Genomic DNA, 23,523 nt, shown 5'->3' with positions numbered 1-23,523 from the left:
GACAATTATTAAGGCATCACTAACACCGTTATTGATTTCAACACTTACATCTTTAAGTTAATTTAATCAATTATGGAAAAATTGTATAAAAAAATTGTCTTGATATAGGCACTTATTTTGGATGGTGTTACACATTTTGTGTATCCTTCTTATATGAGTTGTTAACTATTAACTTCAATTTACAATTAAGTATTAACTTTAAGAACGATGTTTATTACATACACTCTAATTCACAAAGTTTTGTACACAAGTTCCAAACAACAGAACCCACAACTTGAAGTCACAACTTCAAGATTTGAAATTGTGACTTGAACTCATGAGAGTGTTGCTATTTAGGGGCATGTGTGCAAAATTGTGTGGTTTACTTGTGTGCAATAACATTTACCCTAACTTTAATATAAAATTAAGCCCATAGATAAACATTAACTTTAGTTTAAAATTAACTATAGGATGAGAAGTGTACAAAAGCGTTTGAGTTTGTTTGTTTAGGTTATGTACAACCTTTTAAAGTCTTTATATATATATATATATATATATATAATTAATAAAAATAAATTCATTCAAACACATTCTAGATTTTTTTAAAATTTAATTTTAACAATAGATTTCTGTTTTTGTTCTATTTTTTTGATAATGAAGTATTTGATCATCCCGTACACGTTCATGTAAAAAGATACATGTTGCATCTTCTAATCCTATGCACATGCCACCCCAACTTTCCCACCAACCTAACTTTCACATAGTCTATTGAAATAGCAAATTGTGTGTTTTGGAGGTTTGCAGTCCATTAAAAAAAATTGTGAGTTTTGAGCAATTATTAAAACATCACTAACATTTTTTAATTTTTCAACATTTATATCTTTACTAGTTTAATAAATTATGGGAAAATTGTAGATAAAAAAAGGTGTCCAAACAAATTTACTCGAGGTGATGTGAGCAATACACAAAAAAACGTCTAGAACCTTTAGAAAAAGAGTTAATGAGCAGTTGTCAATTGTCATCGGGTTGGTCACCACTCACATTCAGATGATTATGATTATATTATACATATAGAGTGCGAATCCCCACACCACTCTGCCTTGTAGGCGGCGGTGGCTGCCAGTTCTTCAAGCCCGGCAAACAATTCTGAGTGCTTTATTTATTTTGTTGTCATTTTAGCTAAAAGACAAGAATTTAAACCCCCACATAATCATTGAATAAGTGCATTCAAATTCCTGTGCTGTTAATGCATATCATGACCAGGTTAATAATTAAGTGAACAAATTGGTAGAACTAATCAATATATACAGCTGGGATATTGTTTTCTTCCTCTAAAATCATTTCCTTCAACGAATTAACCCATGGCTTTATTAATCTGTCATTGTTTTGATGTTGATAGTATGAGTCTCTTTTCCTATATATGATTTAAAGGAGGGGGGAAAAAAATCACACGCAATGAACGAGGCTCCTGTTTACAGTGACTTATTTTCTAAGTAACACTCACCAAAAACATTACAAAAATCTTGAAGTGAAAGGAATATATGAACTTATTGTCGTATCCTAGTACCACACACACACACACACATATATATATATATATTATGTCCCGTTTATTATTAATTATGTTTTATCATGTTCAAAAGATAAGGATTAATAAATCAGTAATAAAAAAGTGAATTAAGTTGAGAGAACGAAAAAAAGGTGAAAGAAGACCCAAAAAAAAAAGAAGTAACATTATTAGAAGTTATTAAAATAGAATTATTAATTAGGGAAGTCACAAAGAGTGTGACTTCAAATATATTATAGAATGAAGGAAAAAAATATTTGCAGTCACTCTAACTAATTTGTTGAGGATTTATAGTTGATCCCAAAAAATTTGGAATTAAGGTTGTTGTTGTTGTTGTTGTTACTTACTATATCATACAAACCAGAAATTAACAAAATATTTCTTAAATTATCCTCCAATAAATACCATCGAAAAATCTATGAAGGGTAAACTTGGATTGCCCATCCCATCCCAAGTCCCAACTACATTGAAAGAATTCCATGATTAAATGAATGCAAACATAGCTAGGAGAAGTTTCGAGTGAGCAAGAGCATAAGCAGAACACTTTTGAATTCCTATTCAGCCATCAGGAACCACAGACACATTTGAAAGAAAATCTTGTAAGAAATTTGGTGTTTATGGTAAAGGATTGGCAAAGAAATTTACCCCTCAAGGCCTCAACTAATCATCTAGAGGGAGAGACAAGGACCTAACACAATTAGCTATATATTATGTTCATCTTATTCCAGAACACAATGGATTCTCAAGACTCACTTGGGAGCATTAGCATTTGAAGTTCTAAATAAATTCTAATTTTACACTCTAAAAAGCTAAGTTCAGTTAAAGTGGAATTCGTATTTAGGAAAGACGAGTCCAATGGAAAACACAATTTAATAAAGTGAAAATCATCTTTAAAAAAGACAAGTACATGTTTTTAGTTGAGACCAATTTCAATTAAACTCATTATCTAGTCAGCATTGCCAGATGAGTAGCACAAGTGAAAAACTCCTCTACTGGAGAGAGGATTTCAGTGCTTGAACTTGTCTCAGAGAGAGACGAGTTTATGAAACGGCTATTTTCCAAACTAATTTTACAATAGTGCTAGCACATATATTTCAAAGATGTACTGTTTATCAAAAAATGATTAGGTGAAGCCTAAGCATGGGAAAGGAGTTAGGTGAGCTACCATTCCCTCAAGTATAGATAATCAAAATCCTCCTGGTAGTCCAAAATGTCAAATCCTCTTCACAGGTAAACTTTGAATGTATGTACCATGTCAACATCAATGCTTCCATTATAAGGGGGCCAATATGGTCCTGATTTTTCAAGACTTTGGTGGGTTTTCAAAGTTCAAACAGCATCCACAGAGCTTTCCTGATATGAAAAGCAGAACCAAAAGGACCTTTGTCACTCTATATCCACAGCACCTAGACCAATAAGAACATATGGATAAGACAAAAGAGGAGCAAGAGAATTGCAGTTTTAACCTAGCCTGTAAACCATCTAGTCCTTATTTTCAGGGATTATTTGGCAGCACCAGCTTTGCCCTTACATTCAGAATCGTGGCCCAAATATTATTTCAGCTGCAACCTTGTGCAGAAGTGGCTATTAAACTGCAAACAAATGCTAGTTGCTTGCTGTGCCACAAGGAATCATATACTGATTCAAAGTGACAATAATTAAAGAAAATGACAAAATATATGAAACCTTTAATAACAATAAATATGGGAAAAAAATTCAAAATCAAACATAAATAGTATTTCACTCTTGCTTATATACATAATGTCCAACAACTGGTATCTCTGTATTAATTGTACCCATTTTGCAGTATATTTCAAATTTTGATCAGCAGCATCTGTATCTAAGCATAGTTGTCTACAAAGATGATTACTCCTAATCCTTACAACAAACCAAAAGCTATCTGTCCTGCGGTGCTAGACCTCTCAGAGTTTCATCAAGTAGCCCTCCCATCTTCATTTGAAGCATTATAAAGAAATTCATGCCAAAAGGGGGGAAAAATCATTCAAGTTAACTCATAATACAAACAAAGAAAAAGAATATTAATTGCAGCAGAAAAAATAATAACAATTGTATAGGTAAGACAACAAACATATATAGTAGCAAGAAATCTGTTCCAAACACCATCTAGGGCAACAACAAATGCTTCATTGAGACAATAACTAACAGAAGCATTCATTAAACGCAGTATAAAATTTCATTGTTAAAAATAGTTCCACAAAACATAACCAATATTCAACACTTAACTTTCATAACCTTTTTTAACACCATACCACAGTCTGCAAATTATACACATTCTCCATGTAACCCTTAAAAGATTCCAGACAGAGAACAAACATTATTTTACATTCTTCATGTATATTTTCTACTCAACTCAAGGTTATTCTTCAATTTTATTAGCCTTCAGATGGAAGGACCGATAAAGAAGTCACATACAAGGATTTGAATACTTTCTGAATGGGAGAATGGTTGTGCAATGTGCAACAAATTCCACTCTGATGAACTAATAGTATAAAAACCACAATCCCACATCAAGAACAATAAAACCCCCTTTTATGAATTGAAAATTTTTTAAATGGAATTACTTATTCATTATTTCTTTTACAAAGGACAACAAATTTTTATTAAAGAATGTTCTATTTCCAATCTATGGAAAACTCAAAAAGCAAATTGTCCGAGAGAGAGATTTTGACTACAGAAGGTATTGTGACTATTTTAAGTTCTCTGTAAATTTTCATATCAATAGCTTTGGTTATGGGAGCAACATATGAGAACTAAGAAATGCAATCAACCATTTAGTCAAGTAGCAGGGAAAAAAAGGGTGGATAGTATAGAGGTGCAATTGGAGTGATGAATTTAGCAAGGACTTGCTAGTTGGAAGAATGTTAGACATATGAATTTACAGATTTTCCATATATCTTATTGAGAATAAGGATGCCACATAGCTATTGCTGGAAGCATTCAATTACAGGCATTAAAAAAAAAAAAGCTTGCCATAGTGTATGCAAAAAGCCAGAAAGTCATCAACATTTCTAATAATGGCAACACCAACAATATCTATGCTTGATTTTTGAAGTTTTGACAGGGTTAAGGGTAAACTTGTAAAAGTCCAAGTTCAATTCAGTAAAACAGAACAATTCTCAGAAAGTTACATGGCTATACTTCATTTATTACATTGACGTCTTCAAAGCTTAATGGGAATGCTAGTTCAAGATGAGAGGTTGTATAAAAAAATTACAATAAATACAAATAATGATACAAAAACGACTAACCTTGAAGAGATTTTTCAAAGTCCTGTAGTTGTTTAATAAAACCAGAATTAGGACCTGCCCGTGGACGTTTGGTCTTTACATGTTCCAGAGCTTGAGATAGATTCATTCCATGCTTTTTCATTAGATAGGCAACAACTACGGTTACACTGCAAGCCAAAATATGCAAAATAATCTAAGTTCAAAATGAAAGTTCAAACAAGATCACACTCCAAGTGCAAGCCAATTCAAGGTATAGACATAGTTTGCATCCCAATTCCACTTATTTAATGAAGCAAAATATGGTTTCCTTGAAGCATACATCTTAAAAGTTTGTGCACACTTAAGAGATAAGACAAGGCTTCAATCATAAATTTTTTTTATTGGAATAACTAAAACTAATAAAATACATGAGAGAAAAAGGTAAAATCAGAAAAGAAGATAATATCTCATTATAAAAACTGTAAAATCACAACACTTTGAAAGCCCATGCATCATTTATAAGGAGAGGAGATGTCATCTGGTCCAGAGACCATTGGCAAGAAGATCCCCAGAAAGCAAATAACCTAGATAGGGAAGAAAAAATCACCTTCTGGACCTTCCAACAAGGCAGTGGACCAAAACACCACCACCCAATCTTTTAGCTTCATCAATGAAATCGAAACACTCATCAAAGTACTGTTTTATATCTGTGTCTTCCCTGTCAGTGACTACCTCAAATTGCAAAAACACCGAAGATAATAATTTCAGTTCTAGAAACTCAACAAGGTTCAGAACAATGATAAGTATCAATAAATTTCGCATCAAAATACTCGTATCTTTACGAATTAGAACTCTATAAGGTGGGAGCAATAAAAATAAATTGCAGCACTGTGAGATAAATCCACACACAAAAAAGGGTGTTGGTGAAACTTGTTTAAAAAATTATTGTTGGGATGCATGTATGTACCATTAGAGTAAAACCTAAAAATCATGACAAATACAAATAAGAGACACATTACAATGCGAGAAATAGAGCAAAAACATTCTTTAAGCTAACACAAAAACAATTACTTAGATAAAAAGAGAGGACAATGGAAAAATCTACTCAGAGAGCTATAGATTAAAGGAGAAAAATTAGATATAGATACAGAGAGAAGAAAACTAAAAGACTTTAAGGTGGCCTCAATTCAAAAAACTATATGTTAGAATTTAGAAAACACACATGCATTTCCAACCGAAAGAAGAAATTTTTCATACCACTGATGATTTTGTATACGAAATCATTTGGATGTGCTGGTAGCAATGCACTAGCCACAGTCAATATATGTGTGATATTCAAGGCTTTCAATGCATCCTTGTTATTTGCAGCACCAACAGAACCCAAGAAAAGACCCTGAAAAATCAAGAAGAAACATATAAAACAATCTTAGTAACAAACAAAAGTTAAAGGATAGAATGAAAACAAAACCAAGATGCTGAGTAACTAAGCAGTAAAAACACCATACTGGATCATAATACCCAAATTTCAATCACCTCTTCAAGTTTGCACGGAACATTGTCATCTTTAATGCATCTTGTAAAACTTATAACTCGAAAAAGTGCCGCTACTTGTTTCCTGATGGACTCGTCAAACTGATCCATTGTAAACTAGGAGAAAATTATACACTTGTTTCTTCTTTTTCACCTATAAAACAGGCATAAAGTTGCTAATTTGTGATTCTCCAATAAGTTTCAGGCACAAAATTGCTAACCAACTAAGTGTTTCTCCTACATACCAATAGAGTCATGTTGTCCCACAATTTAAGAACGACAATTCAAAGATTCCCCATTCCGTCACAGCAACTAAGACTGTGACAAAAGTACTACATTTCCAAAACCCACATCATCATTTTATTTCACTATTGTCCCTTGAAAAACATGTTTTGAGCTTTGAATAAGTTAAACATACAGACGCGCACAAGATTGTCTAATGGCACATGAATCACCAAGGGAAAAAAACAGTATCTTTATGAATCACCATGGGAAAAAAACTATCTTTATGTATTTTTGACTCCAAAGAAACAATTTTGACACCAGCAATCTCAGCAAAACAGTAAAAACAACACAAAAGTGATTAAGAAACACAACGAATAGGCCAAATTCTCATCTGGGTAATTGATAAAAATCCAAAAACAAAGTTAAAGGCAAGCATATACATAAAACAGAAATAGCCCATATCAAAAAATTTACTCAACAATCACTTTATAATAACTAGGATCGGATTATTCATATAAGTAACGCGAATTTGCAGGATTGCAAAAATATTATTTGGAAAGGACAAAAAGGAAAAGGAAAAGGAAAAGGAAAAGGCAACAAACTCACAGAAGAAGCTCTGTATCTATTGGAAATGGGGTCTGAGAAAAGACTGAATATTTGGAGTGTAAAACTAACATCCCTTCCGTTTTTATCGCATGCATTTGATTTGTTGATCCATATAAAAATGATTTATATAATATAGGGGTTCGCTATCGTGTAGAGTTTAGTTTTTTATGTGGGTGGGTGAATCGAGAAAGGTCATGTCGCGGGAATTTGCTTCTCTACGGTCACTCTTTATGCTGTCCTTTCTTTTAGCCGCAGAGGGACGTCCTCCATAAGTACAAATTTAACATATTCCAACAATTTACTTTTATAAAAAAGTAAACAGAATAATACATCAATTTAAAAATAAACAATAGCACAAATAAATATGATAAACAATAGCAATAAATAAATACTGAATATATATATACACACACATATAAAGAGAAATTTATAAATAATTAAAAACTCACCGACTAAATGCGTGAATGATGAACAATTCAGATCAAATCTAGTATTTGATACGATTTTCTTAAAACAGATTTTGAGCTTCACACAATCACTGTGGTGTTTTGAGACTCACAGACGTCTGCCTCCTACGATAAAATGATCTACAACACGAAAACGAAGCACACAAGATCGTGCTCTGCGAACTACTCAATATCTCTTTTTCTCTCTTTGACACAAAATGAAATGCACAAAATATTCTCATTGGGAGAGTTTTTCTGAAAAGTAGTTTTTTATGAATGGGGGATTATGAAAAATTACACCTTACTGAACAGGCGTTCTGTTTCAGTAATAACTGTTGTGCACAGACTAACTGACTAAAAAAATTAAAATAATAAATATTAGGCAAAAATGCAAAACTGACCCTCTAACTTTCACCTTTTTTCATTTCAGTCCTCTAACTTTCAGTTTTGTCAATTCAGTTCTCTAATTTTCAATTTTTGTTAATTCAAGGCTATGTTACAAATCTGTTACTGCTGCCAAAATGACACCGTTTTGCATTTGGTTTTTTTTTTTTTTTTTTTTTCGGAATTAAAAGAAAAATCTAGAAAAAAAAGGGATTCAAGAATCAAATCCCTAACTTTGAGAGAGAGAGAGAGAGAGAGAGAGAGAGAGAAGAGAGATCAAGCGCTTTCTGGGTCGTCTCAGACCTTGCGATTGCCTTTTCTTCCCCAAAAATAAAAAATAAAATAAAGATTTACTTGTTACTAATAGGGTCTAGCCCCTGTTCTTCTTTAGATCCCTTGTTTCACTCCGATAGTATTATATATATATATATATAAATCGGGTCAATGCAAAGGAAATGAGGAACCTTGCCACCCCTGCTCTGCCACCCCTGTGCACCGTGTAAACCACCACCACCACCTCGCTGCCCTGCCTTGACTCTGCCATGATCACAAATCCATGAATAGCTTCCGGACCTGTTCAAGTGTGACAAATAGCACCACAGTGAATGGACCTTGCCTTGAGATAGTTGGAATAAAACCCTTATACAAAGCCATAACCCCCTCTGTCCTCACAGTCTTCATGGCATACCCATCACCGATTCAGTCAAGGTAGAGCAGCGAGGTGGTGGTGGTTTACACGGCGAACAGGGGCGGTGAGGTTTAGAGCAGGGGCGGCGAGGTTCACACGGTAAGCAGGGGCGGCGAGGTCTCTGAGTAGGGGTGACGAGGTTCACATGGCGAGCAGGGGTGGCGAGGTTCCTCACCGCTGGTGAACTCAGTCTCTCTCTCTCTCTCTCTCAAACTGGCTCACTCTCTCCCTCTTTCTCTCTCAAAGTTAGGGATTTGATTCTTGAATCCTTTTTTTTTTTTTTGATTCAGTGAAGGGGAACAACGACGTCGTTCCCCTTAATTTTTTTTTCTAGATTTTTCTTTTAATTCTGAATAAAAAATAAAATAAAAAAACCAAATGCAAAATAGCGTCGTTTTTGTAGCAGTAACAGCAGTAGTAACATATTTGTGACGGAGCCTTGAATTGACAAAAATTGAAAGTTAGAGGACTGAATTAACAAAACTGAAAGTTAGAAGATTGAAATAAAAAAAGATGAAAGTTAGAGGGTCAGTTTTGCATTTTTGCCTAAATATTATTATTTGGACAAGTAGGCCTCTCAAAAAATTAAAATAATAAGATATTATTATTTGGACAAGTAGGCCTAGTCCACATATGCCAAAAACTCAATTCAATGTCTAACTCATGAGCATATAAACTCATATATTATTTATTTCCTTTCCTATGTGGGACTCATGATTTTTACCACTTTTAATAACATTTTCAAGTGAACATAGAAAACATCAATTTTTTATTCACTCCATGCTATTTTTCCAACAATCCCCCACATGAATAGAAATTGATAAACACAATGCAAATGATGATGTAGACATAGAGAGAGTAGAAGAAAAGTTACAGTATCGGGAGAAGTAGCTTGTGGCTTTGAACTTTCCTTTGTGAAAGACTATCGGATATACTAGTTAACTAGTGAACATGATATCTTGAACTGTTCAGCTGTTTGTGTATACCGAGACAATAGAATTCACACAGCTCATTTTCGGATATATTTCGTTCTTATAATTGTATTCATTTCGGCCCTGACCATATCTTGGTAAATTCATAAAATGCTTTAGAGAATTCAGCCTTAAAACTCTCATGGAAGTGGCCCACTTCACACTCATATAGGTAACTCTTATCAAGAGTATCCTACTATACCCCACTTGGTTTTCCAAGATATAAGAATCATTAAAAGCAAAGCTTACCTTGAATATCTCTTACAGGCATCACTATTTCATCATAGGAATAGGAAGGAGATGCTATCTCCATAGTGATAAAACTAGTCTCCACAATTCAATTGTCCCCTTGAACCTAGATCTTGGGATCTCTAGTCAGCTAGGTTAGGTTACCATCCCAGAGACTTTTATGTTATAGGCTTTAACCCCATTTCCCTCAATGAGCAGTTTACTTGATCTCTACTCAAACCTTTGGTTAACGAATCCTCTATATTTTTTTTCGACTTTATGAAGTCAATGGAAATAATTCCATTAGAGAGCAACTGTCTCTTGGTATTATGCCTTCGACGTATATGTCAAGACTTACCATTGTACATATGACTGTGCCTTACCTATAGCTGATTTGCTATCACAATGTATACAAATAGAGAGCACATGTTTCATTTACATTGGCATATCCTCTAGGAAATGACGTAGCCACTTTGCTTCTTCTCCTGTTTTGTCTAATGCGATAAATTCTGATTCCATTATGGATCTAGCAATGCACGTTTGTTTAGAAAACTTCCAAGATACCGTTGCACCACCAAGTGTAAAGACATATCCACTCGTGGATTTGGTGTCTTTTGTGTCAGATATCCAATTAGCATCACTATACCCTTCTAGTACAGCTGGATACCGAGTGTAGTGCAACCCATAATTTAGGGTGTATTTCAAATACCTCAAAACCCTAACTAAAGCCTTTCAGTGGTCTTCCCCTAGATTACTAGTGTATCTACTCAACTTGCTGATAGAATATGCTATGTCCGGTCTAGTGCAGTTCATTATATACACAAGATTGCTTATTATTCTCGAATACTCCAATTGAGATATGCATTTCCCTTTATTCTTAGTTAGATGTAAATTTACATTTATAGGTGTTCTCACTGAACTGCCATCATATTTCTTGAATTTCTCAAGAACTTTCTTAACATAATGTGATTGAGATACGACAAGTCCATCAAATTTTCTAGAAATCTTCATTCCTAGTATCACATCTGCAACACCTAAATCTTTCATGGCGAACTCACTAGTCAACATTTTCTTGGTAGCTTTAATGATATCATTATTGCTACCTATAATGAGCATATCATCAACATAGAGACACACAATGACATAGTCATTTGCAGTATCTTTAATATACACACATTTGTCACACCCATTGATTCTAAACCCATTTAACATCATTGTATTGTCAAATTTCTCATGCCATTGCTTTAGAGCTTGCTTTAATTCATAAAGAGATTTAACAAGCTTGCACACTTTCTTTTTTTGACCAGGAACAATGAACCCCTCTGGTTGTTCCATATAAATCTCCTCATTTAATTCACCATTCAAGAATGCTGTTTTTACATCCATTTAATGTATCTCTAGGTTATGCAACGCTACAATAGCTATCAACATCCGAATGGATGTTATTCTTGTAACAGGTGAATATGTGTCAAAATAATCCACACATTCCTTTTGTTTGTAACCCTTTACAACAAGTCTTGCTTTATACTTGTCAATAAATCCATCAGCCTTTAATTTCCTCTTGAATATTAATTTATATCTTAGAGGTTTACAACCTAGTGGAAGATTCACTAGTTCCCATGTACGATTTTGAAGGATGGATTCAATCTTACTATTGACAGCTTCTTTCTAAAAAGGTGCCTCAGGTGTAGAGATAGCTTCCTTGAAGTTTTGAGGTTCATTTTCTAACATATATAGTTAGAAAATCCAGACCAAACGATTTTGATGTTTTAGCCCTCTTACTACTTCTAGGCTCAACCTCATTTCTCTCTTCCATCAACTCTTGATCATGAGAGGCACTAGATGTAGACTCAAAGTTTCTCTTAAGAGAACTTGATACTTGTGTAGATTTTTAAGGAAATATTTCTTCAAAAAATACTGCATTCCTTGATTCAATAATGGTATTTACATTCATATCAAGAACGTCAGATTTATGAATTAGAAACCGATATGCACTGCTATTATGAGCATAACCAATCAAAACACAATCCACTGATTTTGATAATATCTTTATCCTTTTAGGAATAGGGACAACCACCTTTGCCAAACACTCCCACACCTTTAAGAATTGATAGGAAGGCTTTTTACATTTCCATAATTCATATGACATCTTCTTGGTTTTCTTTCTAGGTAATTTATTAAGAATATAATTAGCGGAAAGAATAGCATCCCCCTACAAGTTCTGTGGTAAACCGGAACTTATCAACATTGCATTCATCATTTCTTTTAAGATTTTATTTTTCTTTTCAGCAACTCCATTTTACTGAGGTGAATAAGGTGCAGTGGTTTGATGAATAATACCATGCTGTAAATTAAATAGAACTCACCAAAAGGTGATTCATATTCCCCATCTCTATCATTCCTTAGAACCTTACTCTTTTTGTTGAGTTGATTTTCAACCTTATTCTTACATGGCATGAATGCTTCAATTGCCTCATCCTTGCTCCTTAGCAAGTACACATAACAACATCTAGTGCAATCATCTATGAAAGTGATGAAATATTTCTTACTACCTCTAGTTTGCACAGATTTCATGTCACATACATCATTATATATTAAATCTAGAGGTTCAGTGTTTCTTTCAACTGATTTAAAAGATGCTCTAGCCATTTTAGTTTCCACACAAGTTTCACATTTATGATCAAAATCAAGTTCAAATTTAGGCCATAAATTTAAATTGATTAGTCTATATAAAGTATGATTATTAACATGACCAAATCTATTATGCCATACATTAGATGACTTAAGCATGTAAACAGAAGATGCATCCTTATTATTATCAATAGCAATCATTACATTCATCTTAAACAAGCCATTGGTCAAATATCCTTTGCCCACATACAATCCACTCTTAAAGAGTGAAAATTTATCAGAGTAAAAAAACCAACTTAAAACCATTTTTACTCAACAATGAGCCAGATACAAGGTTCTTTTGAATTTCTGGCACATGCAGTACATCTTTCAAAGTAAGAAACTTGCCCGTAGTCATTTTGAGCACAACCCTTCCAATTCCTTCAATCTTAGAGGTTGACGAATTTTCCATGATAATTTTTTCTCCACTACCCTCAAGATTATATGTAGAAAACATTTTCTTTTCTGAACATGCATGGCGAGTAGCCCCAGTGTCCACTCACCATTCCTTGGTAATTCCTTCTACCAAGTTCACTTTAGAAATCACAGTAGAAATGTTTATGTTGGTTTGAGCCACAACTGAATTCACAAAATTTTTCTTAACATCTGTGTTCAACAAGATTCAAATAAATTGAATCCTCAAAACTAACCAAGTTTAAGAAATAAATATAAATATTTTACGTTCAAACGTTATTGTGCAAAATAGAAATTAATGTTAACTGCATAAATTGAGCCAGCACAATGCGAACTGTAATTGAACAAATGAAACCAAACCTCAACCAAACAATAATTCAAGTAAGACAAATACCCTAATATAATATAATTCAATTAAACCCACCACTATTGTCAATCATCAAATCAACTTATCAAATGTTTAGAAAATGTCTAAGACACAGAGGAGACACTAGCAAATACGACAAAAGGTCCTAATCTAATATAATAATCAAGAAGAACAAGATCAACAACAAAATAGTATACACAAACCAAATTTTGTAGTCAAACATGAAATTTAACGTTTTCAAAATATTAAAGTCCACAATTTTAACTTTATAAATAAGCATATACGTCAACCGATAAACACAAACTCAGTTTTGCCAAAATTTTGCGTAGTGTAAAACCAATTGTTGATAAAGTATTTTTAACAATCACAAAATTCATTTCACCGTGAATCACAATAAATAAATTAAACATATTTTTTATCTACTTTAAGATTGTTGGATATATTTAAACAATTTATTTTTGTGATAAAACAAAAAGAACAATACACAGATCTAAGAATAAGCAATAACACAAATAGATATGATAGACAATAGCAATAAACAAATACTGAATATATATAAAGAGAAATTTGCAAATAATTAAAAAATCACAGGCCAAATGCGTGAAGAATGAATAATTCAGATCAAGTCTTGTGTTTGACACAATCTCCTTAAAGTAGATTTCGCCATTCACACAATCACTATGATGCTTTGAGACTCACGGACGTCTGCCTCCCACGATAAAATAATCTACAACATGAAAACGAAGCACACAAGGTTGTGCTCTGCGAACTACTTAATGTCCCTTTCTCTCTTTTTGACACAAAATGAAATGCACAAAATATTCTCACTGGAAGGGTTTTTTTGAAAAGTAGTTTTTTATGAATGAAGGACTATGAAAAATTATATGTTACTGAACAGATACTCTGTTTCAGTAATAACTGTTGTGCATAGACTAACTGACTCAAAAAATTAAAATAATAAAATATTATTGTTTGGACAAGTAGGCCCAATCCACATATGCCAAAAGCTCAACCCAATGTCCAACTCATGAACATATAAACTCATATATTATCTATTTCCTTTCCTATGTGGGACTTATGATTTTTACCACTTTTAATAACATTTTCAAGTGAACATAGAAAACATCAATTTCTTATTTACTCCATGCTATTTTTCCAACACAAATTTGCCTACAAATTTGATTTTTTCCATCAACAATATGAAGATGTCCTCAAAAATATTTTACATGTAAAATATAATATTTTTAGTAAAATATTTTTAAGTGTTTGGTATGATAAGTAAATTTTTTTTAAAAGTAAATTGCCAAAATTAATGGCTTAACACTAAAGTTGCTGGAGCTAGACCTTTAGAATCAGAAGTAAGAGTGGTGGTTTTAGTGACCAGACTGCCAACGATCACTATCAAGGCAGTGGCTTCAACGATCAGACCACTAACACCAGTTGACAAAATGACATCTTTGATTATTGAACCTTTGGCACCATTTACGATGCGACGTCTTTGGCCACTAGACTGCTAGCATTAGTTGTTGGTGCGGTGTCTCCAAATATCGAATTGCTAGCATTGATTGCCAGTGAGGCGTCTCCTACCATTGAACTGTTGGCGTTGGTCACTAAAGTGGAGTCTTTGGCCACCAGACTATTGGCACCAATCGCTGTAGTGGTGTCTTCGGCCACCAGATCAATGACTTAGTGACAAGATGGGAGAGGGGAAGCCATTGTGTGTTTTTTGAAAATATTTTACGAAATTTTCAAAGGTAAAAAATTTTACAATTTTTTATAAAGGATTTTATGGTCAACATAAAATATTTTACAACTTTCACTATATATTACCTACAAACAAATACCTGAAAATGAGAAAATATTTTATATCAGAACAAATGAAGTGAACATGTGTACTTATCGCATGTCACTTTGCTGTAGCCAAACTTTGTTTTTTTTTTTTTTTTTTTACTCATGTATAATGAAGTCTAGCTTTGTTTCCATCCAAATCTCAAAGTCTATTAACATGTGTTTTCTTGGCTAATGCATGAGCCATAGAGTTGCCTTGTTTCTTTGACATGTTCAAAGCTCCACCGTAGTACCTTCCTAGCTTGCCCTTGTGCATCCTTAATGATATGGTCACAAGTTGTTAGGCATTCCTTTTTAACTTGGAGGAGGAGGAGGAGGAGGAAAGGAGAGGAGAACAGAGCAAAGGAAAAAGGAAGTGTAGCATTCAATAAACTTTGTTTGGATTTTTTTAAAGGGGAGGAACAGGAGATTATAGGCAAATAAAATAAAAATAAAATAAAACATAATTATTAATTGGAGGAAAGTAAAATGAAATTAAAAACAAAATAAAACATAATTAGTAATTGGGTCATATTAAAGAGTGTCCTTAATACATTTATTAATAAAATATTTAAGAAAATTTTGATATAATTTTTATGAGAAGAATAAAAGTTGTGAAATAGTTGTGAAATAAATCAATTACTATTTTTTATAATTTTTTTAAATATATTTCATAAACTAATACTCTTATAACATCCATTAATTTTTTCATTAATAATTTTGATACCAAAGCGTTAAGAGGTTAAAAATAAAATATTTTAATAAACAATGCCCCAAATTGTGGCCGATTTGTTTGTGTCATAATATAAAGTCATAAAACCTATAAAAAATAGATTTTGGTGGGGACATCCAAATGACCAAAGGAATATACAAGATCCAATTGGGACACCATTCCTTCCTCAAGGGTCAATCACATATAGGGAAAATTATACCATGTATGGAGGCCGAGACAAAGTACGATAAAGGCAAGATACGTCATAAATATAGGAATGTATTATGTATGGATAGTTCATAGTGCTTCTCAAAAAAAAAAAAAAAAAAAAGGTTCATAGTTGGTTATGGTTTGATAATTTGGGGTGGCAAATGTGTACAAACCTTTGATATGCATAAAATCGTCTCATTCTAAATAACCCTCGATGAGAATGCCACTGTGACCAAATTTATAGAATCAGGAAATGCACTATGGAATGCCATGTGAATAGAACATCTTCATGCCCCAAAAAGCATAAACTTTCAAAAGCCTCCCTAAGTTAGGCCTGTCCACGGGTCGTTCCGGGTTGGGTCTGTGCCCAACCCGGAACCGACCCGATCACATCGGGTCTCCTAATCTTGGACCCGCCGCCGACAGCAACTGTTTGGGTGGTCGGATGTCGTCGTTTTTTGGTTGGGCTCGGACTGTGCGAATCGTCACCGGATTTTGCCGAAATCTGCTTATTTTTGCTGGATTGACCGGATTTCGAAGAGATCTTTGCGGATCTCAATGAGATTAGGCCAATCTTGAAGAGATCTTGATAGATCTTAATGAGATTAGGCTCGATCTCAAAGAGATCCGACGAGATCTCGACGAGATCTTGGTGGATCTCGAAGAGATCAGGCCAAATCTCGGTGAGATCTCGCCGGATCTCGACAGATCGGGCAAAATTAGACGAGCGAACTTCTTCAATCGGCGGAGAAACCTATTTCCGGAGTGTTTTCTGGTTGGGTTGGTTGAAAATAAGGTTTCCATGCTCTAACCCATCAACCGACCTGCCGGTCTCAGGTTTTGGGAGTTGAGATCTGCTGCCGGCGTCGGGTCGGACGAGTCTCGGGCTAGATCGGCCGAGTTGGGCGGGTGGGTCAAGTGCCGGGTCGTGTTGGACACCCCTACCCTAAGTGATGTCGCAGAAACCTAAAGAAAACATACACACGATACTCTCTTGATAGAACAAAAACTAAACCGTTAGTTTTTAGTAGTAAACATCGAATTCACGAGGGGTTTCCCTGAATCCATAAGGAGAAGAAAACTGGAATCCACTAGAGAAATAATTTGACAAAAGTATGTGTTTATTGATAATAGTCTAATATGCCTCCAACAGCTACAAAACATATAAATATTAAGAAAAACGTCTAAAACCCTAATTCGTACTAATTACGCGATTAGGTGACAAAATACCAAAATTTACCAAAAATGACAAAATTAAGTTAAATGCAAAATCATAAAACTCCTGACCTTAAGGGTCGTTCCAAAATAGATGAGACCTTATTCTAACTCTTAAACTAAAAGCTATTAAGAAAAAACAAATATTACTATAAATAGCAAAAACACTATTTTCAGGCCCTTAACAAAGGAATTCGCCTAAATTTAGGTGATGCTCATGGTAGTTATAAGTTTGGATCAGAATGCTGTTTCCCTTCAACCTGTTAAATTTTATGCAATTTCAACATTGTCGCTTTAATGGCCTCTACTGGTACCTCCTTTTAATCTTGCGTTGTGACTTCTTACGTCCCTGTTGCTCTAGGAAGACATGTATTCTCTGTTCTATATCACTAAGTGTCATGTCTAATGACACAAGAATCAGGATAAGTACCCAAGATGGTGAGTTTTCCATTATAAGTGCATATATCACCTAAAACCTAGAGTAACCTAGCATTCAGGCTTTGTTTCCATGAGCCTTGCAGTACATCTGACACTACAAGTGTCATGAGTCGGCTAGCATCAAGGTTCAAATTCCTTCTTCTTCCATTATAACTATTGAATTACCAAAAAGCATCTGGATGTCGATACCATGCACCCAAAGGAATTTAAAGGCCTAAACACTAGTTTGTATAACATTGAACAGTGAGAGTAAAATTATGGGTACTTAATATCTGTGTTCGTTTGAGTTCAACTAATTTAGGTAGCTTTTAATATTTAATTTTTATGTAAAACTTTTTAAAATTTCATTTTTTCCTCACTTTTTTAAAATATTAGTATATTTTACCAAACTTTTAGCCAAATAACGGCAGCAAAAAACTAAATAAGCTAATACCAAATGCATACTTAAATATACCAACCTCTTTCATTTTTTCTGCACTACACATGCATATATATATAGATAATTACATATTTTGTTTTTATAATGCTTCTCTGATTAAAGGATAGAATTAACTAATTCCATGCCATACCTTAACCTCATAAAGCAAGATACGGAGCTTATTTTTCATTTTCTTTTTGGCTATACATTTTCTCACACTTTTCCTTGATTTGGAGACTTCCATGTCATAATATATACATGAATCAAATTAACACAGTTAAAAAATTGAGAGATTATATAAGCTAAAGGGGTTGGTCCTGTGATTTTCAGGTCTCCTGTTAAACATAAAATCTTAAACCAAGTCTCCTAATCTGGTGTGTTTGATTTTGAAGTCCTTTTATTTTGGGGGGGATTTCGGGTCCCCTCGTCCGTTAGTATCAGGTGTAGTCTGCTCCTTTGTACCATGGTGGACAATTTGTAGTATTGTTTCCAGTGTGATTTTTAATTTGTTAGCTTCATCTTCTCAATTCCTTGTTTTCTCTTTGGTCTAGCATCTAACCTTGGTCAAGGAACCACGTCTTCAATTTCTGTAACGATTGGAAGAGTGTTTGATTTTCCAACATCATTTCTTCTATGTGATCTTGATCCCTTCATTTAAAATGGTGGCCCATGTGGAGGAATTTTGCTTGGATTGGATCCATATTGATCAGGAATCCAGCTTGCTAGTATTGGTACGGTTGGGCCCTATCTAATAACATTTTCAGGGTGGTACGTTGGGCTTTAAAATTACACCAAAGCCCATCAAAATCTTGACTCCGTTTACACCTTAGGAACCCTGCCTTTAGCTCCTTCTCTTTCCATGTTGTATTGTTGGAAGAGAAAGTCTCTGGAAACAAAATAATTTGACACCTGGCATATATGAGAAATTATTAGTGGTAAGTAAAAAGATAATGTCAACAATAGTAAAAATTTGCTAACTCAACTGTTATGAAAGATATTGTAAATATTTTTGGGTTTTTAGCATTTTTCTAGTTGAAATGCATATGCAACATGTTGATTTTGTTTTCATTTTTAAGTGGAAAACTCATGTGACACACTCAAAATCATACCCAAATCGACTCTAAGCTTATATGCCAACTTTTGATTGGTGAACCAAATATTTTTTTTCACCAAGTACATATAGTGGTTACATGTAATCTAATCACATGTTAATACTGAAGCATGTTATGAAATTGACCTTGAATTTGGTTGTGTTATAGACAAACAAAATGTCATTCTTTTTTATATTATTTTTATATTTTAATTTAATGAAAAAAAGGAAGCTTGTAGATGAGTTTACTACCTCTGACCCACTCAATCCATACTTATAAATAATGGGCAATTTTAGCTAATTAGCCATTTTTAGTGAAATTTTTAGCCAAAGAATTTCGCAAGGAACTCAATGTTTGAAAATTGAGTTTTCACTAATCAGGGTTGACTTGGCCATGGCTAATGGCCTAATGTGGCTATTTCCAAAAAAAAGAAAAAAAAAATTCCAAGTAGAACTCTTTATAAAAAAAAAAGAAAAAAGAGTTCCATGTATTTTTTTTCTTTGAACTTGATATTAATAATATTGAGAGTTTTCACTAATCAGGGTTGACTTGGCCATGGCTAATGGCCTAATGTGGCTATTTCCAAAAAAAAAAAAGAAAAAAAAAGAAAAAAAAATTCCAAGTAGAACTCCTTATTAAAAAAAAAAGAGTTCCATGTAATTTTTTTTCTTTGAACTTGATATTAATAATATTGAGTTTCGTTGAAATGTTTCTCTAACTATCTTATCTCGCTCTCTCTCTTCCACTCTTGTCCTTCTTTATTTCTCGTCTCCATTAGTCGCTTAGTCTCTCTCCCTTGTCTCCCAAAAGTTTAAAGGAACTCGATTTCATCGTCTTTAAGTTATTTTTCAAAAAAATTAGAAAACTTGTTATTACAAAAACTAAGTTCTTAAAAAAAAAACATAGATTTCGCATTCGTATAATATTTTACTTTCCATAAAACTCGATTTTACTAATGTTGAATTCCACCCAACAATGTTTTTTGGAAATAGCCACATCAACCGTTGCTACCTCAGCTGTATTTATTGAGAATGTTTGAGTACCAAGGAGAACTTAATTTTTGAATTATCAAATTCCAAAATAGGGTAGGAAAAAGTAATGTTATTTGGCTAAACAATTCGGTAACTAATCAGTCAAAGTTGCCTACATAACAGAGGACTATTTACACCATTAAAGCAGTGGTTGCTCCAAGAATTTTGTTTAGAGTGTTTCTTAAGAAGCATAAATAACACAAATTTTTTTTTTTTTGGCTTTTAGGTAATTAGGTAATTAGGTTTGATTCAATGTTATTAATTTCATTCTATTCCGACGGTAATGGCCGGAATATACCGTGCCGGTAAACAAACCGAAATATTAACCCACCCTATTCCACTTCGGAAAAAATTTCAGGTCATTCCGATCTATTTTGGGTGTTTCGGTAAATACCGGCCCGAAATTCAAGATTTAGCCGGCATGAAGTTTGTGCTTAAATTTTTTTTCCCTAAAACCAAAACTAATTTGCATTCTATAAACCAAAAAACCTCAAAAGGGAAAAAAAAAAATGAAAAGAAAAGAAATGAATAAAGGTACTTGTATAGCTAAAAAAAAATTGTATTGAGAAATTTGAGACTCAAAACTTGAGAAGAGGCACTGCCGCACTGGTACTGGTAGAAGACACAGAAGTTACGAACAAAGAGAAAGGCAAAACGTAAATGTAAAAGTGAAGATGAAGATGTGATAAAATTTAAAAGTATGAACTGTAAAAATCGAGGAGACAGAAGACGTGTGTGGTTAAGAATAAATAAGAAAACATAATTAAAAATGAGAAGCAAGTAATATATGTCTGGTGAGGAAAAATAATACTGTAACAAAAAATAATAAAAGGTTGATAATTGTGTTGTATTGGACAGTGTGCTTAGTCGAAGGAATCAAGCCACTGCCTAGCTTGTAGTAGTTTTATTATAATTCTTTTTTCAGATTTTAATTCAAAATTTTTTTTTGAGTTTTTTATTTTTGCTTGAAAGATCCTAATATATTGTTAAGTTGCTCAAATTATGGAGCAAAATCTAATTTTATTGGAATTAAAAAAATTTAGGAAGGAACCAAATTTTTTTAAAAGGTAAATAAATATAAAATTTTAAATTATTATATATAAATTCTTTTACCCTGCCAGGTGACGCGGCCACTGCATTAAAGGAAAGTGTTAAAGGGAACGCGACGCCATTCTACCCTGTCGGTGAAGGTGGCGGTGCACAAGTATAAGGATAAAAGACTGTATATATTCTACCCAAAAAGAAAAAGAATGTATATTTATATGATTGAGAGTACAAAATACTGCTAAATGATAAAAGCACGTGCAAGTTTGTAATCAATATTGCCAATTGACGAGGCTTGCCAACCTTGACCACCAAAAACCCGAGACGCCAGACTGTGCAGTAGCCATCACTCAACACTAGTACATAAAGGGAATCGATTGCATTCTTTCCATTATTCCATTGTAGCATTGATAATATTCAATGGCTTCTACACTCCATCTCTTCCTCTTTTCCATTGCTGTTGTCTTCTTCTCTAGCTCAAATGTAGCAAATTCTATACCCCAGGCCTTTCAGCTTTCCATCAGGAAAGACGATGTCACACTCCAATACTATACTTCATTTGAAGTTGGACTTACTCAATTTATTGTGGATGCAGTCATTGACCTTGGGGCACCATTTCTATGGTTCAACTGTGATGATGGTTACAACTCCTCATCTTACAACCCAGTTCCTTGTGGCTCATCCAAATGTAAAACAGCTAAGGGCATAGGATGCAGTGGCTGCAACGGGACACCTAGGCCAGGGTGCACCAACAACACTTGCTCTATGTTCCCATATAATCCATTCAATAATTCACTTCGAAGTGGGGGATTAGGCGAGGATAACATTTATGTTTATGAAACTGATGGGAGAAGTGTCTTATTACATAGAAATGTGCCTAGATTTCCTTTTGTTTGTGCAGATTCAGGCAGCTTAGATGGCCTTGCTAAAGATACTAAAGGTATTCTAGGCCTCGGAAGGACTCAAATTGCATTACCAATGCAGCTTGCAAATGCATTTAAACTTAAGCGTAAGTTTGCCCTTTGTTTACCTTATTCATCCCAGTCAGGATTAGGGGACATTTTTATTGGTGGTGGACCTTATTATATGCTTCCTTATACCAAAAATGTGTCACAGTTGCTCATAACCACCCCACTAATCATCAACCCCGTAAGCACTGCACCTATTTATTCAGAAGGTGACCCATCTGATGAATATTTCATCGGTGTAAAGTCCATCAAAATAGATGGACAAATTGTCAATCTCAAGACCTCCTTGCTATCCATTGACAACAAAGGAGTTGGTGGGACTAAAATTAGTACCATAAATCCTTACACTATTTTGCATACTTCTATCTATAAGGCTGTCCTAAAAGATTTTGTCAAGAAGGCTGCATCAAGGAAGATAACTAGGGTGGCATCCGTGGCACCATTTGGAGCATGTTTCAGCTCAAAGACCATTGCTAGCACCATGACTGGACCAGCTGTGCCAACTATTGATTTGGTCCTGCAAAGCAAGAGTGTGTATTGGAGGATTTATGGTGCCAATTCGATGGTGAAAGTCAAGGAAAATGTGCTATGCTTAGGAGTTGTGGATGGTGGATCGAAGCCAAGAACTTCCATTGTTATTGGGGGACATCAGTTGGAGGATAATATGTTAGAGTTTGATCTGGCTTCTTCAAAGCTAGGCTTTAGCTCTTCGCTTTTGCTTCACAATACAAATTGTTCTCACTACAGAATTTTTTGAAGTGGCAGCTTTGGTTCAGATGCATATTGTACTTGATTTTAGCTTTGCTTCATGTGCAATTTTTTGTACCACTTTTCATAGCCAAAACTAAATGTTTTTCTACCTCTTTTTATCCTTCCGCCTGTGAGACTAGCTATTACTATTTATGTCGGTTGAACTGTGATTATTTGCGTAATTAACATAATTAATCAACTTGGGCAATTTATTAAAATTAATTAGGGTTTAAATTTCGTAACATAATTAACTAATGGAAGCTCTAGGGGCCAATTTCATTGAGGCCAAACATGGCCAATATTCCAAATGACCGATTGTCCCGAGTGGCTCAGACTGAGGGGATTAAGATGCGTTGAAGGAATGTTGGCCTAAGAAGATATCCAAAGCTTTAGCTCTTCGCTTCTTCTTCACAATACAAACTGTTCTCACTACAGAATTTATTGAAGTTGTAGCTTCGGTTCAAAATCAGAAGTTCAAAAGTTTAATATATATATATATATATATATTTGTTTTGTA

The 23,523-nt window shown here is 34.0% G+C and overlaps 2 protein-coding genes across 3 annotated transcripts; one reads left to right on the top strand and one right to left on the bottom strand.

Annotated features, from left to right (window-relative positions):
• Positions 1-3,222: 3,222 nt before the first annotated feature.
• LOC142625665 (dual specificity protein phosphatase 1-like) lies at positions 3,223-7,330 on the bottom strand. Of its 2 annotated transcripts, none has more exons than XM_075799339.1 (6): positions 7,135-7,330; positions 6,307-6,457; positions 6,031-6,166; positions 5,381-5,501; positions 4,816-4,961; positions 3,223-3,496 (listed from the first exon to the last, which is right to left on the bottom strand). In XM_075799339.1, the coding sequence occupies exons 2-6, from the start codon at positions 6,412-6,414 to the stop codon at positions 3,480-3,482; spliced, it is 528 nt and encodes a 175-aa protein (XP_075655454.1). In that variant the 5' UTR covers positions 6,415-6,457; positions 7,135-7,330; the 3' UTR covers positions 3,223-3,479. The 2 variants fall into 2 exon arrangements, with proteins under 2 accessions (XP_075655454.1, XP_075655455.1); XM_075799340.1 differs by lacking the exon at positions 7,135-7,330 and adding an exon at positions 6,549-7,067.
• A 14,353-nt stretch (positions 7,331-21,683) lies between these two features.
• On the top strand, positions 21,684-23,115 carry LOC142625939 (putative aspartic proteinase GIP2). The gene has a single exon (XM_075799698.1). It carries the CDS (start codon positions 21,709-21,711, stop codon positions 23,011-23,013), a length of 1,305 nt encoding a protein of 434 aa, XP_075655813.1. The 5' UTR covers positions 21,684-21,708; the 3' UTR covers positions 23,014-23,115.
• Positions 23,116-23,523: the final 408 nt, after the last annotated feature.

Source organism: Castanea sativa, chromosome 2, assembly GCF_040712315.1.
Source record: "Castanea sativa cultivar Marrone di Chiusa Pesio chromosome 2, ASM4071231v1".
Classification (NCBI taxonomy): Eukaryota; Viridiplantae; Streptophyta; class Magnoliopsida; order Fagales; family Fagaceae; genus Castanea; species Castanea sativa.
Note: the sequence above shows the minus strand (reverse complement) of the source record. Positions and strands in the feature narration are given on the sequence as shown.

Bases quoted from the DNA above. Each gene is read 5' to 3' on its own strand.
- LOC142625665 (XM_075799339.1), bottom strand. From the start codon at position 6,414: ATGGATCAGTTTGACGAGTCCATCAGGAAACAAGTAGCGGCACTTTTT. The intron at 5,502-6,030 runs GTATGAAAAATT...AATTTGAGGTAG, and splicing joins CGTATACAAAATCATCAGTG to TCACTGACAGGGAAGACACA. The intron at 4,962-5,380 runs GTGATTTTTTCT...TTTGGCTTGCAG, and splicing joins CTTGTTGGAAGGTCCAGAAG to TGTAACCGTAGTTGTTGCCT.
- LOC142625939 (XM_075799698.1), top strand. From the start codon at position 21,709: ATGGCTTCTACACTCCATCTCTTCCTCTTTTCCATTGCTGTTGTCTTC.